Source organism: Oreochromis aureus, linkage group 1, assembly GCF_013358895.1.
Source record: "Oreochromis aureus strain Israel breed Guangdong linkage group 1, ZZ_aureus, whole genome shotgun sequence".
Taxonomy (NCBI): Eukaryota; Metazoa; Chordata; class Actinopteri; order Cichliformes; family Cichlidae; genus Oreochromis; species Oreochromis aureus.
In genome coordinates this window covers 1,557,034-1,574,865 of record NC_052942.1, presented here as the reverse complement: position 1 = coordinate 1,574,865, position 17,832 = coordinate 1,557,034, and the positions used below count along the sequence as shown (strand labels likewise).

Genomic DNA, 17,832 nt, shown 5'->3' with positions numbered 1-17,832 from the left:
GCAGACTCAGTGCTAATGGCTTTAGCCTCCGAAGGGGCACTTTCATTGCAAAATGGCTAGCGGAAGTTAGCATCGGAGCTAGCGGCAAGTAGCATGCTATGCTAGCGCACGTGCACTGCCTGGGACTTACCATGTGAAGCAACAAATGCTACACGGGGCTTCACAGTGATCACGCTGGCTCACGGCCTCTGGAATACAGTATCACTCTTATTATTTCCACCGAAAACAGGACTTTTACTATCCAGCTAGCTTCTTCACCGCATGGGTAACCGAATCTTTCACCGTCTGTGTCTCTGGCGTTTCTGACTGGCACGCAGGCACACACAGGTGTCTGAGCAGCGCACACAGACTGGGGGAGGGTCAGACCGGCCAATGATTGGTCGCTCAGTGGATCTAACACACTCCACAGGACTAAGTCCTGCCCCCACACCATTTATATATTACATATACATACAGACATATCAATTAAACTTATGTTTACATGCTTTTTATCAGTATTTATTATATTTAACTTCTTTTTATCAATATTGATTACCATTATGAAATTAGTATTTTAATCAAATGAGTATTAGTATTTATGCTTTTAATCCCGTTTTTAACACTGGGTTACAAAAGCATGTTTGTTGACGATTACCCCATCCATCCTTCGATAGGTGGACAACTCTGTGCCTACTGAGCCACATCGATGACTTTAATGGAAAAGCCAGACAAGTTTAAGTAAAGGAAGCAGGTCTGAAAGGAGCTAAAGAGGCAGGTTACAGACAATCTTCAGTAAAATGTGCACAAACGTCTCACTGTCCTGAGTCCTCCACTCACCGAGCTCAGCCATGGGCACCGTGGGTGGCACGTCTCTGTTGCTGAAGGAGCAATATGGAAAAAAGCCATTACTGGATCCATAGTCGCACAGGGGCTCCGGTTTGATGCCATTAATATCAAGTCCGGATTGATCCGGAGACGGCTGGATATCCAAGTAGAACCCCCCACCACCTCCTTCCCCTCCTCCTGCAGAGTCTCCCTGTTTGTGGAGGAAAAGACTGACGTAGAAAACAAAGGAAATATCATCGAGTTTATCAGCCGTCCTGAAAATAGAGACAACAAACCTTAGATGACAAAGATCCGCCTTCAGGTGAGTTCTGTTCCACGTAGTGCGCCCCCTCATCAGGCAGCTCTGTGAGGCCGGTGGAGGACAGGGTGTAGTGAGAGGACAGCGACTCGGACTCGACTGGACTCGGGCTGCCGAGGCTGGGATGGGACAAGAGGTGGTGACCTTGCTGCTGCTGCTGCTGGAGGCGGTGCTTCTGCACCTCCGCGTACAGACTGTCCCGCTGCTTTTTAGACATGCGACCAAACTTTACAGCTGAGGAGAGAAGGAAATGATTTCAGTTAGCCACCTGACAGAGAACGAAGACCTGGGAACAATGAAACAAAAACGTGCTGATTTCTGTCTGAGTGACAGTTCAGCCAAAGTGAAAGCTAGCCGTTATGGTTTCAGAGGCGGAGCACTCATACGCTTAACAAGACTCACCACCAGTGTTCAAGTAGAGCCCCTTAGCAGCTGACACTGATTAGCCTCCTTATCTGCCTTCATACTAGATCACCAAGCTGACAGAAAGGTAGGATTTCATTTACAATCCAGCAGAGACCTCGTGAGAGCAAGTCAGACCCAACAGACGCCCATGTTAACTGTGGATAGTGTCAGCCTTGAGTAATATTCCAGATGGGATTGTTTGAAATTTCTCATTCACCTAAATATTGAAGTTAGGGGCGTGTCATCTTTGATCCAACAGCCGTCTGCAAATCAACACCTTTATGCTGCAGACACGAGTCCAACATTACAGAACATCTCATTGTAGAAAACAGAAAGAAATTATAACAGACACTGAAAGTACAGGGTGGGCCATTTATATGGATACACCGTAATAACATGGGAATGGTTGGTGATATTAAAGTCCTGTTTGTGGCACATTAGTATATGTGAGGGGGCAAACTCCTCAAGATGGGTGGTGACCATGGTGGCCATTTAGAAGTCGGCCATCTTGGATACAACTTTTGTTTTTTCAATAGGAAGAGGGCCATGTGACACATCAAACTTATTGGTAATGTCACAAGAAAAACAATGGTGTGCTTGGTTTCAACGCAACTTTATTCTTTCATGAGTTATTTGCAAGTTTCTGACCACGGGGCGACCGTGGCTCAGGGGGTTGGGAAGGGCACCTGTAACCGGAAGGTCGCCGGTTCGATCCCCGGCCTCTCTGTCCTGGTCGTTGTGTCCTTGGGCAAGACACTTTACCCTACCGCCTACTGGTGTTGGCCAGAGGGGCCGATGGCGCGATATGGCAGCCTTCTGTCAGTCTGCCCCAGGGCAGCTGTGGCTACAACCGTAGCTTGCCTCCACCAGTGTATGAATGTGAGCGTGAATGAATAATGGCATTGTAAAGCGCTTTGGGTGCCTTGAAAAGCGCTATATAAATCCAATGCATTATTATTATTACTTATAAAATGTGTTCAATGTGCTGCCCATTGTGTTGGATTGTCAATGCAACCCTCTTCTCCCACTCTTCACACACTGATAGCAACACCGCAGGAGAAATGCCAGCACAAGCATCCAGTATCCGTAGTTTCAGGTGCTGCACATCTCGTATCTTCACACCATAGACAATTGCCTTCAGATGACCCCAAAGATAAAAGTCTAAGGGGGTCAGATCGGGAAACCTTGGGGGCCGTTCAACTGGCCCACGACGACCAATACACTTTCCAGGAAACTGTTCATCTGGGAATGCTCGGACCTGGCACCCATAATGTGGTGGTGCACCATCTTGCTGGAAAAACTCAGGGAACGTGCCAGCTTCAGTGCACAAAGAGGGAAACACATCATCATGTAGCAATTTCAAATATCCAGTGGCCTTGAGGTTTCCATTGATGAAGAATGGACCCACTATCGTTGTACCCCATATACCACACCAAACCATCACTTTTGTTGTTCCAACAGTCTTGGAGGGATCCATCCAATGTGGGTTAGTGTCAGACCAATAGCGGTGGTTTTGTTTGTTAACTTCACCATTCACATAAAAGTTTGCCTCAGCACTGAACAAAATCTTCTGCGTGAACTGAGGGTCCTGTTCCAATTTTTGTTTTGCCCATTCTGCAAATTCTGTGCGCCGATCTGGGTCATCCTTGTTGAGATGCTGCAGTAGCTGGAGTTTGTAAGGGTGCCATTTGTGAGTAGCTAATATCCGCCGAAGGATGTTCGACTAATGCCACTCTCCAGTGACATGCGGCGAGTGCTACGCTGTGGGCTCTTGCTGAATGAAGCTAGGACAGCCACTGATGTTTCTTCATTAGTGACAGTTTTCTTGCGTTCACATTTTGGCAAATCCAACACTGAACCAGTTTCACGAAACTTAGCAAGCAGTTTGCTAACTGTAGCATGGGAGATGGGTGGTCTCGTAGGGTGTCTTGCATTGAAATCTGCTGCAATGACCCGGTTACTGCGTTCACCAAGATATCAACACAATTTCGATCCGCTCCTCACGAGTTAACCTCTTCGACATGTCAATGGCTGTGAACAAAGAGAAACTTGTAAATAACTCATGAAAGAATAAAGTTACGTTGAAACCAAGCACACCATTGTTTTTCTTGTGACATTACCAATAAGGTTGATGTGTCACATGGCCCTCTTCCTATTGAAAAACAAAGTTGTATCCAAGATGGCCGACTTCTAAATGGCCACCATGGTCACCACCCATCTTGAGGAGTTTGCCCCCTCACATATACTAATGTGCCACAAACAGGACTTTAATATCACCAACCATTCCCATGTTATTACGGTGTATCCATATAAATGGCCCACCCTGTATATCAGATCCTACACTGGTTCATATGTAGTGCTTTTCTAGTCTAAAACAAAAGTTAGCAATTTTTGGTATATTTTTCATGTAATAACAACATAAAAAAATCTATATTATATCAAATTAGGGATGCACTGATATCAATACTGGTATCAGGTATCAGGCCGGTACCCTAAAATGCGTGTGTACTCATACTTGTAAAAGTTAACCGATACCAACTTATTTCATGAGTCAGAGGGTGGCTTGTCATTTTGTTTGTAATTTTTTAGATTGGCCACTGGGAGGACATGTCGCGCTAAACAAGAACAGGGTTAGGCGAGTGAGACTGGCGGCTCCAGATAAAAAAACAAACTGGAGGCTGCTGTAGCTACGCTAAACAAAATGTCAGCAGTGTGGACTTACCTATAATATGTGAAGAAGACAGAAGCAAGGCCGAGTGCAAACTGTGTACCGGTAAGATGTCCAGGGGAGGGAATCGTTCAATACAAGCAATTTAATAAAACATCTAAGGGCACATCATGCACCGAGTTTGCTAAAGCTAACGCAAGACCAGAACAGCCAACTTTAACTCAGGGTTTGGAAAAGCAACGAATTATTGATTTTATTCCAAACAGAAGTGTGTATTTATTATTCTGAAAGCTGGAGACAGTGCCAAATAGTTCACTGATATTTTATTGAATTATAATGTGGACACTTGTAATTCAATAATTTAACAGAAGTGTTTATTTTTCAATTGAAATGTTATTTTTGTGGTCATTTTTATTATTATTTTAGAGAATAAAATAAAAACTGTCATCCAATTCATTGCATTTTTTGTGTGTGTGTAGTAGAAGTATCGCCAAGTACTTCGATCCAAGTATCGGTTTGAACAATTTGGTATCGTTGCATCCCTATATCAAACATATATTTTTTATTTACATTTTATGAATTCACTGGATCAGAGTCAGGGTTAGGATTAACATACACATACAGCACACAGTCGTTGTATTTCGCGGTGATTCTGGACATAGAGGTAGGTTCGATATGTTCGTAACGTGTAGCTCTGCTGTGCATGTGTTTGCCTCACCGTCTCGGGACATGCCCACAGCGAGACATTTCTGCAGACGGCAGTGCTGGCAGCGGTTTCGGCTCGTTCGGTCGATCAGACAGTTTTTCTGGCGAGGACACGAGTAGGTGGCGTTACTCTGCTGACTACGCCTGAAGAAACCCTGAGAGAGCAAGAAAGAGTTCTATTAAAATCATTGTTTTCATACAAAACTATCTCTATGACAGGTCACTGAAACAGCAGTCAAGCCTTCATGTTTGTGCTCATGTCTGAGATCATAGAGGCAAAGGATGAAATGTGCGTCACTGTGAGACCTCCCCCAGTATAAAACATCAAATCTGGTTACTCTTTGCTTTACAATCTTTTGGCATCTTCAGTGCGCTGATGGAGCTACAATTCAAAATGAATTTCCTGAAGGGTGCACAGCCCCACTATCGCTTACCATTTCATTTCTTCATGTGAAAGTTTTCATTTCTATTCTAATTCTTACTGGAAACAAAAACATACTGAAAACCCCCCCATAAAATCAAGTCTTTCACAAACACGTGTACTGAATGACAAAAATATTCTTCATAACAAAAAGTAATAAGAAAAAATGAAATTTCAAAAAATAGACTTTTTTTTTTTTTTTTTTTTTTTTTTTCTGCAATGATAAACTAATCCAGACTGAAATGACCAAAGAGACAAATGCTTCAGACTATCATCAGAATCTGGGTGACTGTCTGGGGTCTAGGGGGTTGTCTTGTGTTGCACTCTGGAGCACAATGCAAATGTGACTCCCACACAAGGACTGGAGCTACTGTGAGATTTTGTAGAAAAAAAATAGAACAAAACTAAATAACCTACCAGCATAAAAACTGAACTAAATTACAGACCTCTAAACTGCCTCCCTAGGACTGCTTTTTAGTATTTACAATATACTTAGAATATTTGCAATATGTACAAAGTTACTAATCTAGCATTCCTAGACTTAAAACACTTGTTCACACAACACTACATTTCACTCTCTGAAACATACACAGAGCACGGTCTGGTTGAAATATGGAAGTATGTGGAGCCAAGGCAGTCGCATCAGTCTCCAATCATATCAAGAGCCACGGCTCCTCTTCATCAAAGCCAGTTATCTTGTCAAAACTCAGCTTAAAGTTGCCGCTTCCAGGCTCCAACTAATGGCCACTGGTTGATTTAGAGTCATCCTAATCCTAACCCTATTTTTTAAATTCATCTTTAATATTAATTTGTTACTCTTTCAAACCTATGCTTTTTTTAAAAAGACAAAGGATTAGGCTTTGGAGCTGGAACTGGAGCTGAGGTTGGGGTTGACATCATCACTGATGATGACGACATCTTGGCCAAGACATCCGAGTTAGACAATTGTTAGAAAAGTGTAGGGACGGCCCCTTCCTGTTCCAACATGACTGTGTACAAGTACACAAAGCAAGGTCCCCAAAGACATGGACGAAGAAGAACTTGACTGGCCTGCACAGAGTCCTGACCTAAACCCAATAGAAAACCTTTGGGATGAATTAGAGTGTAGACTGTGAGCCAGGCCTTGTCATGCTACATCAGTGTCTAACCTGATGTAGCATTCCTCCTTTCGATTCCAGAAGAATGGTCAAAAATTCCCATAAACACTCCTAAACATTGTGGAAAGTCTTTCCAAAAGAGTTGAAGCTGTTACAGCTGCAAAGGATGAGGCCCATCCAGTTAAACCCTTTGGATTAAGAAATGAATGTCACTGTGTGAAGGCAGATGAGCAAATGCTTCACAATATAGTGTCTATTGGATGTCCGACAACAGTAACAACAACAAACAAACTGTATCCACCCGTGTACCTCTGTATGAGTTTACAGAGTAATGGACGACTGGCCTATTAGCATATACAGAGACACTGGAGCACAAAGGCTATCAGATGACAAACACATGAAAGTTATTTCTGCTAGCTTCAGTCTGCTGGCCAGCAGCTCACTCTCACAAGCAGTCGGTGAATATCTAACAGGCAATGCAGAAATGTGAATGTAATCACAAGGCAAAGAATGGAGACCATGTGCCATGCAGAGCACAAAGGAGCTGTTAACTGTTCATCAACCTGATGGGGGAAAAAAAGCAGAATTTCATTGTATATGCACGATGACAATAAAGGCCTATTCTATCCTATTCTATTCTATTCTATTGCATTCTACCTCAAGAAATGTGGGAACCACATAAAACATGTGTGAGAATGCTTTAGAGATGTCAGCATCAGTTAAAGAATAAAAGTCAACATTATATTCAGCACCATGCAGTGAAAAAGAAATGTTCACAGCTGATTTGTTTTCACTTTGAAAGTGTGAAGAAATACACGAAGCAAACTGGGGTTCAGCCCACGATCACCACCCCGGAACGTTTATAGCACCTGCTCACGTTTCCTGATCACACTAGTTTATAGACGCATCACAGATGGCCTATAACCCTTCTTCTCATAGAACCACTATAGCCTGTATAGATCTGAATGGAAATGCATCAAAATTATAAAATGTGAAAATGTCTGTAATTCAAATCATAGTTAAATTAACAAATGATGCCACTCTGTGTCAAGCTCAAGAGAACAGTAGTAACACTGAAGGGAAAACACTGATTTCTCTCAAATGACATTATGTCATATTAGCAGCAGATCATTTACATCTAACGTGCGACTCAGTGCAGATGTTGTGGTTTGTTTGGAGGCTGCTTCAGCTGCATGCTGGCTGTGAAATAAGCCTCCAGCTGTCACATCAGCAGCTGCTGTGGCTGAACACACCTGCCTGTTCACAGAACCGCTCTCACCAGGTAGAATATGGTTTAGAGCCCGATGCTCGTGACTGATGTTTCAGACCAAATTCTGTACAAAACATACACATGTGCCTGGTCAGGTATCGGTCTAAAATCATATTGCAATACGTGTAAATACTTTAAACTCAAATGATCAACTACATTGTCAGTGAAAACTGGTTTAACACCACAATAAATGCACTGGTGAGCTGTGCCACATAAAAACGCCAGCGATGGATGATCGCAGAGGCCTTTTCCTGGTTAAAGAAAAAAAGACAAAATACGGAGGGTTCAAAGTGCAAACTATTCTCAAACATTAATTGTTGCACAGATGTAACAAAGATCAGTCTGTGCTTGAACGACTGGGAAAACTTAAGTAAAAGACTTGGAAAGGCTTATCATTTAAAGCAGGGACGTCAAACATAAGCACTGTGGGCCAGAATCCAAACTGACTCAATGGATAACTTTGGACGATGAGAAGGAGGCCGTACATTTTGGACCCTTTCCTGTATTTTAGAGTTAGGTTTAACTGAGGTTATAATATGCTCAAATTGACTTTAGCAGACAACAGGAGGGAGGAGGAGGAGCTTACCTTACAGCCTTCACAGGTGATGACCCCGTAGTGGATCCCTGATGATTTATCTCCACAAATCTTACAGGGGATTATTTCGATCTGAGCTGCAAAGGGAAAATGAAGACAGTAGGTCACACACAGGACATCTGAACAGCTGGTATATCACAGTTTGTCATGTAGGTTTCATCTATGTGCAAATAAAGGCGTTTTCCACTGGCCCCATTTAACCGTCCAGCTGTCACTACACCTTGTTACATGCGGTATATGAATTGTTTAATTTCAAAGTTGTCCAGCTGTTACAATGTCGAAACCAGACACAATAACAACAAAATGTACCAGTGTGATTTACTGCCACAGTAACATCATGCAACCCCTGGGCATCAGGTCTAGTGCAGAACAGCATTTCTATGATACTGGAAGAAGTTCAGGACAAAAAAATAGGCCCAATTAGCTTCATATGAAAGACTGTAAGACCTTAGCAAACACAAGCCTTAAGCTTCTGTGGTCACAACTGGAGAAAAGAAAGAGGTGCCACCATTTCCAAACCTAAAGGAGACTTTGAAAATCTCCCTGAAAAATGCTGGAGTCGACTCATCTGTCCATCCAGGTGTAGAACAGAGCGTACTCTCTGCAGTAATCAGGACAGTGTGCTTGGTAATCACTGTGCTGTGTTTGGTGGATGTAACTCTATGAAGTTAAAACAGTCTGTGTCAAACATTATTCAGCAAAATGTCTGCCTCTGTGTAATGATATTTTCATATTACCTCAATTATATATCCTCTGGGACAAATCAAACAAACAGATTTTCTGAACATTTGTAATGTGTAGTCCGAACTATGATAATGTAGTTTCAACATTTTGTTTTACTCTGCTGGGCTTGGCTGGATGTATTTGTGCCAAACACTAGCTGCTAACATGGAAGTTACAGAGTTAGTTACAGAGCGCCCTCTGGAGGAGCTATGAAGGGTTGAAGGGTGTTTCTCTTGTCTGTTCTTTACTTCTTTCACTTACCGATACAAAAATATTGGCAAATATTGTCTAATATCACTCAGGCTCCAGCCAAAGTTAGCCCCTAATATTAGGTGAGGAGTTCTTAAGCATTTTACAGGTTTACTGTAGAGAGCGGGTACATGCAGCACTGATTAAACTGTAGGAGCTCATCTTTCAGACAGCAGCACAGCTGAAAACTCACTCACTGCATGTATTTATACTCCCAGCACTTTGGAACAGAGTGACAGCTCAGCTCTGAGATGCTATTTTTAGCAGAGCAAAGTTATGTAAGTGAGCAGCCACATTAGCACACACACACACACACACACACACACACAATCACAAGCTTTCTTCACGTAGAGACACAACAAACAAGACGCAAAGAAGAACCGCCTTTGTACAATTATTCAACTACAATTATAGAAGATGGAAATCATCAGGTTTGGTTTAAGTATTTGAATCAGTTTGTTCTTCACCCTGAATTTATTTGAAATAATAAAAAAGATTTATTTACTTATCATAAACCCCCAAATTAATAAAAGGCATAAAGAATGCCTCACTAGTCTGCAAGGATGAAACTAGGAGTGCAAGAAACATTATTTTTATTATATTTCAATCAATTAAAAAAACATGAATTCTTAATTGATATGTACAGTTTTGCATATTTACTAAGGCGACTTCTTCAAATGTCTTTTGCTTGAACAACCCCAAAATAGTCAGTTCAGTACAAAGAAACAAAGAAAGAAATGACCATAAAACAACATCAATATTAAAGCTGTTGCACATTTGTTAGTTTCTTCCAGTCACACAAACACACACACACACACATACACACATACACACACACGCACACACACCCAGCTTGTATGGCGTGACTTCACTCTGCTTCCTCCCTTTACACCTGTGTGGCGCTGCAGTCTCTCGCCCCCAGTCGACCACAGCGGGAGTCAGATTAGGAAAATCTCCAACAGCCCTCCTTAGCAGAAGCCACTCAGAGGACAAGTGGGGTTTGGATAGTTTGGTCATTTCCACAAAAAAAAACAAAAAACAACAAAACAAAGACTCCATGCAAATACTTAAAATGCAAATGACACATTCGTTAGTAGAAGAGTTTAAATGTATTTCAAATGATTTTATAATCTGCATGAGTGTGTATTCATTGATAAATGAGATTTATATCCTTTGTAAACCCAGCATGCATATGCAGGTTTTTCAATTTAAGTAATATAGAACAGAAAGCAGCACAGAAAGAATGTTACAATGGTTATTTTTTAAAACAATTTTTACTTTAATGAAGTCCTACCATTAATTAATGCTTCAGTCTTTATGAGTCGACTACGTACCACAGGCCTTTAGCCTGGCAGAGATTACTGACAGGGACTAGAAAGAGAGAGCACATTTCTCCCACACTGCCTTCATGTTAAATCCAGAATTGAATTCAAAATCCTGCTCCTCACATACAAGGTCTTAAATAATCAGGCCCCATCTTATCTTAATGACCTTGTAGTACCATATCACCCTATTAGAGCACTTCGCTCTCACACTGCAGGCCTACTTGTTGTTCCTAGAGTATTTAAAAGTAGAATGGGAGGCAGAGCCTTCAGTTTTCAGGCCCCTCTTCTGTGGAACCAGCTTCCAGTTTGGATAAAGACTTTCCTTTTTTGGTAAAGCTTATAGTTAGGGCTGGATCAGGTGACCCTGAATCCTCCCTTAATTATTGTACAATAGGCCCAGTCTGCTGAGGAATTCCCATCATGCACCGAGCCTTCCTTTTTCACTGACCATGTGTTTCTACACCACTCTGTAATTAATTAAGAATTATTATTAATCCCTGGTTGTCAGCATGTCTTTTTGTCCCTCCCCTCAATACACAACCGGTCGCAGCAGATGGCCCCGCCCCTCCCTGAGCCTGGTTCTGCTGCAGGTTTCTTCCTGTTAAAAGGGAGTTTTTCCTTCCCACTTTCACCAAAATCCTTACTCACTGGGAGCTGTCTAATTTTTGGGCTTTCCCTATATTATAGTAGGGTTTACTTTACAATATTAAGCGCCTTGAGGTGACTGTTGTTTTGCTTTGGCGCTACATAAAACAAATTGATTACAAGTCAAATAAACAATGTGGTCAGGTTTGGGTTGATGCAGGTGGAATTGAAGGCTGACAGAGACAACAAGTTCATTGCCCATCTGCATGGTATTAAAACAGGGGTGAAACTTAATGTGTCTACACACACATCATATTTCCTTTACTGTAGCTGGAACTGCTGTAAAGTTCTCACTTATGTATTAAGACAACTTTTATGAGCAGCATTCATCCTTCATCATCTTTATACAAATCAAATCAAATCCAGCACAAACACAATCAGTGTGGTAAGGTCGCCATAGAAAGGGACAATCTCAAAACCCACAGTTCAATGGATGGGCTTACCACCCATTGATCACACCCGATCAACAGCTTCAGTTCAGAATGCATACAGCTGTCAGCGCTCCCTGAACAGTAGACCAACCACATGATTCTTTGAAGCCCAGAGTTAGCGCTTCTCAAGTCCTTGGAAATGCACAGGAAGCCCTCAAACCAGATGTTATATGTGGTAAGCTCAGCAGCTCATAAAGTGGTGGTTAGCGTGAGCAGACGCATCAGTGTAGTGTGAACAAGATGTTACTCTGTGACCACACAACACTGCAAGCTGTTTGTGCCTTTTAAGTGTTTAAAGTCCATCGAGGCACTTTTGTGAAAAATAAAAACAAACACTTGTCATGTAACTCGCTGGTTTTAATAACTGAACTTTGCTACGTTTAGTCAGAGTGAGCTAACTCTACAGGAGGTATGATGTGCTTTCAAATATACAATACATTTAGAAAACACATAACTTGAAGCACATAACAGGGTGGACCAGTGATCGCAATGAATATTCAGTCTGAATCACGGCTGAGCTAATTAATCATTTCCATCTTCACTTTTTCTAGATTAACGCCACTCTGTCCATACAGCTGGGATTAGAGGAAAGTAGGACAAATTAAGAGCTAATTATTATAATGCTATGCAGAAGGGTTATTTTTTTAATTTGCAGTACTGATTAAATGTTTAAAACATGTGGCAGCATTGCTAATAGCAAAATTAAATAAAGCACTGATAATATTTAGAGGGTCAAATTTCACAGGTAAAGGTTTTATACCAGATGTAACTCGCAATGCTGGGAAATATCATTGAGCGGAGGGCTACATGGGGATGGAAAAGGGCTGAACAAAGGGTATCGCAACAGGTTACAGAAAACTCTCGAAGAGGAAGGAATAGTTGGTTCGAATCTGGCACATCTGCATTTTCTGAGCCTCGGCTCAGGTTAAGCCTCGCAGTGTTCTACCTTATGTTCACATAGGAGACACTCATCCACATTAAAGTGTCTCCTATTCACACTGTGACTCATTACAGATGTTCTCTGTTCACTGCACTTATGAAAGCAGAGCAGGTGGTTTAGCCACAGTTAATAGAGTTAATACTGGGAGTAAAGGTAGACTTCTCTGATTGGTCTGAAGTTTTTCTCCAATATGCTTAAATATCCAGACAGAAGCATAAATATGTACCATCAACCACAGATTAAATAAGCCGTGTTGAAGTAGATCGTGGCGTTGTGTAGACCCCAGAGCTCAACATCATGGTTTACAACAGTGTTTTTCAACCATTTTATAGATTAAAAATATCCTGTGGCACACCACCAACCAAACTTGTTCCAAAATCACACACTGTAGCGTACAGTACATATAATGGCAAGTTAGTCCTCAGTTTGTTTATACTCAGTGTGAAACCTGGTCCTGACTAGATGAACACAAAGATTATATTCTGGCAGGAATTTTAGATCCAAATTTAACGAAGTTTTGACGAAGTTTACCATCATCCAACACAGGAGCTAGGTCTGCTGGTAAAGTCTTGGCAGCAAGCACCTCACGGTGCAGAAAACAGTGCGTAAAAATAACATCTGGGTGTATGCTGCTCCATCAGCGCAGACACCCGTGCAGTTTTCCCACTTCAGTCCTCTTTGTTCAAAATATTTGGATGTAACCCGAAAAATTTCCTCTCCTGTTGTTTTTTCTGGCAGAGACTTGCAAAATAGAAAGTTTTCTCTGATGGAGTCTCCATCCACAAAACGCACATTGGCCAAGAGTTGGGAATGTCCACTAATGTCCGTAGACTCATCAAGTTGCACTGCAAACTTCCCACTGAAGCGTATCTTCTTCAAAACGTCTGCAGACACTTTCAATGTCTCCAGACGTGTCATCAATACGTCTGAGAGCGGGACTTTGGCAATTTCTTTAACCACATCACGGCCGAGCATCTCATTCACAATGGCATTGCAGGCAGGTAGTAATAACGTCTCTGCTGCGGTGTGTGGGTTTTTTTTATTTTTTTATTTGACACCTTTGTGTTTTTTCTCATTAAAGTTACTCAATTCTCAGCTTGTTCACGTAAGCGAACAAAATAGTCTGTGTTCTTGTTTGAGGGATGTTTTGTACGAAGATGATGTTTAAGCCTGCTTGGGACCGCGGCACTGTTTGAGGGCTTTTCCCCACACACCAAACATAACGGAATCAGTGCAGTCAGATCTCCAGTGAAAGTAAATCCAAACGACAGATAACTTTCGCTGTATTGCCTCGAGCTCACTGTTTTTGCTTTCTTTTGACCACCGCTCGTACTCGGCTCTTCTGGATTAGAATTTTGTCCAGGCCCCAGTTCAGAGTCTGCAGCCAAATATTTATCCATCTTTGTTGTACGTCTTGCAATTACCACGTAGCGTGCACATCACTAATTCTATTGGCTTAACTTAACAAGGTCATATTGTGCTAGCCACCCCCACCCACTGACATGAAAGAGTAATTACTCTACCAGTCACCTCATTGAAAGCACAGATGCCCAGAAATGATTTTATTATTTCCAGTAATTATTAAATTGTATTTTTTGGACCTATTAAGTGAAATTAAATAATTTCCCATGGCACACCTGAGGATCTCTCACGGTACACCACGGCACAGTGGTTGGGAAACACTGGTTTACAAGAGAGAAGACTTGTCTGAAGAAACGTAGTAAACTGGAACAACCTACTTGACAAGTAGCCTTGCGAGGTAAGAGTGAGTACTGGTAACTGCTCTTAAACTTTAATATTTATGTTGTTTTAAGTCTTATTTTCCCTTTTTTTTCTTTTCTTGTTCTTTTTTATGTTATTTTAGCAGCACAGCACTTTGGGCAACAGCTTTAAATGTGGTATAAAGGTAAATCTTGACTATCATTTGAAATCACTCCTTCTTTACTGTATTTTTTGAAGCATTCTTGCTTTAGAAAATTGGTGTTTTACTTTATGTGCACCCATTTAAGTAAACACAAACATCTGTGTTGTTTTCATTTCCATCAGCCTTCCCCTCAGACTCAACTGTGAAGTGTTTTTCTTCTTTTTCTAAGAGACCACAGGAAGAGGTTACCTGTAGTATAGTGTGAAGCAACCTAAGATTTCAGGATTAGTACAAACTAATTACCATAACTTCATGTGTTACAGTACAATCATTCACTTCTGCTGGTTATATTTTATATTGGTACAAGCTAGCATCAGACAAATTAGCTATGACATACACAAGACTGCCCAGCACTGTTATTTTACATCCTTGTATGTATTATATCTATCGTATAGTACAACTGGGAGGCCAGTGTGTATCCTTCATGAGTATATACGGTAACACAATACAAAGGCAACAAAGCTGATATGGACATGACAAAGCTACCAGATACATGCTGCACAACTAATTTGGCTAACACTGCTCTTCGTTATTATTTGAGAAAGCGACTGTTCGCTTATACTACTTATTTTTTGCTTAGAATCAACATCATTGATAACACAGATTATCTGCCATGATCATGTTGGCTGGCAAACCATGTTTGGCAAGCTAGCGAAGTCAGCTACACACTGAATGAATCAGAGCCTAACTGTGGCACCATTACAGGGAGTGCAGAATTATTAGGCAAGTTGTATTTTTGAGGAATAATTTTATTATTGAACAACAACCATGTTCTCAATGAACCCAAAAAACTCATTAATATCAAAGCTGAATGTTTTTGGAAGTCGTTTTTAGTTTGTTTTTAGTTTTAGCTATTTTAGGGGGATATCTGTGTGCAGGTGACTATTACTGTGCATAATTATTAGGCAACTTAACAAAAAACAAATATATACCCATTTCAATTATTTATTTTTACCAGTGAAACCAATATAACATCTCCACATTCACAAATATACATTTCTGACATTCAAAACAAAACAAAAACAAATCAGCGACCAATATAGCCACCTTTCTTTGCAAGGACACTCAAAAGCCTGCCATCCATGGATTCTGTCAGTGTTTTCATCTGTTCACCATCAACATTGCGTGCAGCAGCAACCACAGCCTCCCAGACACTGTTCAGAGAGGTGTACTGTTTTCCCTCCTTGTAAATCTCACATTTGATGATGGACCACAGGTTCTCAATGGGGTTCAGATCAGGTGAACAAGGAGGCCATGTCATTAGTTTTTTCTTCTTTTAAACCCTTTCTTGCCAGCCACGCTGTGGAGTACTTGGACGCAGCGTGTGATGGAGCATTGTCCTGCATGAAAATCCTGTTTTTCTTGAAGGATGCAGACTTCTTCCTGTACCACTGCTTGAAGAAGGTGTCTTCCAGAAACTGGCAGTAGGACTGGGAGTTGAGCTTGACTCCATCCTCAACCCGAAAAGGCCCCACAAGCTCATCTTTGATGATACCAGCCCAAACCAGTACTCCACCTCCACCTTGCTGGCGTCTGAGTCGGACTGGAGCTCTCTGCCCTTTACCAATCCAGCCACGGGCCCATCCATCTGGCCCATCAAGACTCACTCTCATTTCATCAGTCCATAAAACCTTAGAAAAATCAGTCTTGAGATATTTCTTGGCCCAGTCTTGACGTTTCAGCTTGTGTGTCTTGTTCAGTGGTGGTCATCTTTCAGCCTTTCTTACCTTGGCCATGTCTCTGAGTATTGCACACCTTGTGCTTTTGGGCACTCCAGTGATGTTGCAGCTCTGAAATATGGCCAAACTGGTGGCAAGTGGCATCTTGGCAGCTGCACGCTGGACTTTTCTCAGTTCATGGGCAGTTATTTTGCGCCTTGGTTTTTCCACACGCTTCTTGCGACCCTGTTGACTATTTTGAATGAAACGCTTGATTGTTTGATGATCACGCTTCAGAAGCTTTGCAATTTTAAGACTGCTGCATCCCTCTGCAAGATATCTCACTATTTTTGACTTTTCTGAGCCTGTCAAGTCCTTCTTTTGACCCATTTTGCCAAAGGAAAGGAAGTTGCCTAATAATTATGCACACCTGATATAGGGTGTTGATGTCATTAGACCACACCCCTTCTCATTACAGAGATGCACATCACCTAATATGCTTAATTGGTAGTAGGCTTTCGAGCCTATACAGCTTGGAGTATAAGACAACATGCATGAAGAGGATGATGTGGACAAAATACTCATTTGCCTAATAATTCTGCACTCCCTGTATATCTGAGTTACAATAAATAAGTACAGGTAATATAAGGGGTTAAAATGTGCCAAAATGTGACAACAGCTTAATGACAAACCACCTGCATTACAAATGATGACTCGGACTGTAACATAACTGTCCACGAGCATGTGCTCAAGTCTTTTTATTCAAGTCTACGTGATTTTTTTTTTCTTTAAGCCGAGTTCTACAATCAATTCAATTCAATTCAATTATATTTATATAGAATTAGAATAGAATAGAATTCAACTTTATTGTCATTGCACATGTCACAGGTACAGGGCAACGAAATGCAGTTTGCATCCATCCAGAAAGTGCTTTAGCCGTGATATAGATATATTACAATATAAATTAGCAATAATAGAGATGTGTAAGTATATTACAGAAATGGGTCTATTATGGTATGTTATAATGTACACAGTGTGAAGTATGTTATGAATATTCTATAACTATAAGTATGTACAGGCTGTAGTGAGTACAAGCTATGTACAGGCTATGAACAGGATATAAATATGAAATAAAAACTATACAGAAATCTGAGATATACAGTTATACAGAATGTGAACTATGTAAGTTATAAACAGTTGTGGGATTAGAAATTATCGTATGTACAGAATGATTATCTACACAGAACTATACAGTAGTGGTAAAGTGCTAGTGGTTGTGGGTGTGTGTATGTTCAGTCCATGAGCATAGCGCCAAATCACAACAACAGTCACCTCAAGGTGCTTTATATTGTAAGATAGACCATACGATAATACAACAGACAAAACCCAACAATCATATGACCCCCTATTGCTGGCGACTTCAACCACACCAACTTAAAGACAGTCCTCCCCAGATTCCACCAACATGTCTCCTGCCACACCAGAGGAGACAAGACTTTAGACCATGTTTATTCCAACTTGGCTGGAGCCTACAAAGCAACACCCCTCCCCCACATTGGACAATCGGACCATCTCTCCCTGTTCCTCACACCTCGGTATTCATCACTCATCCAACGTGTGAAACCTGCTGTGAGGACAATTAAAATGTGGCCA

General features: G+C 41.3%; 1 protein-coding gene across 1 annotated transcript in view; it reads right to left on the bottom strand.

The window, feature by feature from the left end:
• The window catches only part of LOC116326348 (nuclear receptor ROR-alpha A-like), a 50,221-nt gene that overhangs the window by 19,311 nt on the left and 13,078 nt on the right, over nucleotides 1-17,832 (bottom strand). Inside the window, exons 2-5 of the mRNA XM_039618551.1 lie at nucleotides 8,276-8,361; nucleotides 4,915-5,056; nucleotides 1,101-1,357; nucleotides 817-1,015 (exon numbers count right to left, since the gene is read on the bottom strand). Coding sequence (XP_039474485.1) covers nucleotides 817-1,015; nucleotides 1,101-1,357; nucleotides 4,915-5,056; nucleotides 8,276-8,361 — 684 coding nt within the window. The remainder of the gene's footprint in view (nucleotides 1-816; nucleotides 1,016-1,100; nucleotides 1,358-4,914; nucleotides 5,057-8,275; nucleotides 8,362-17,832) is intronic.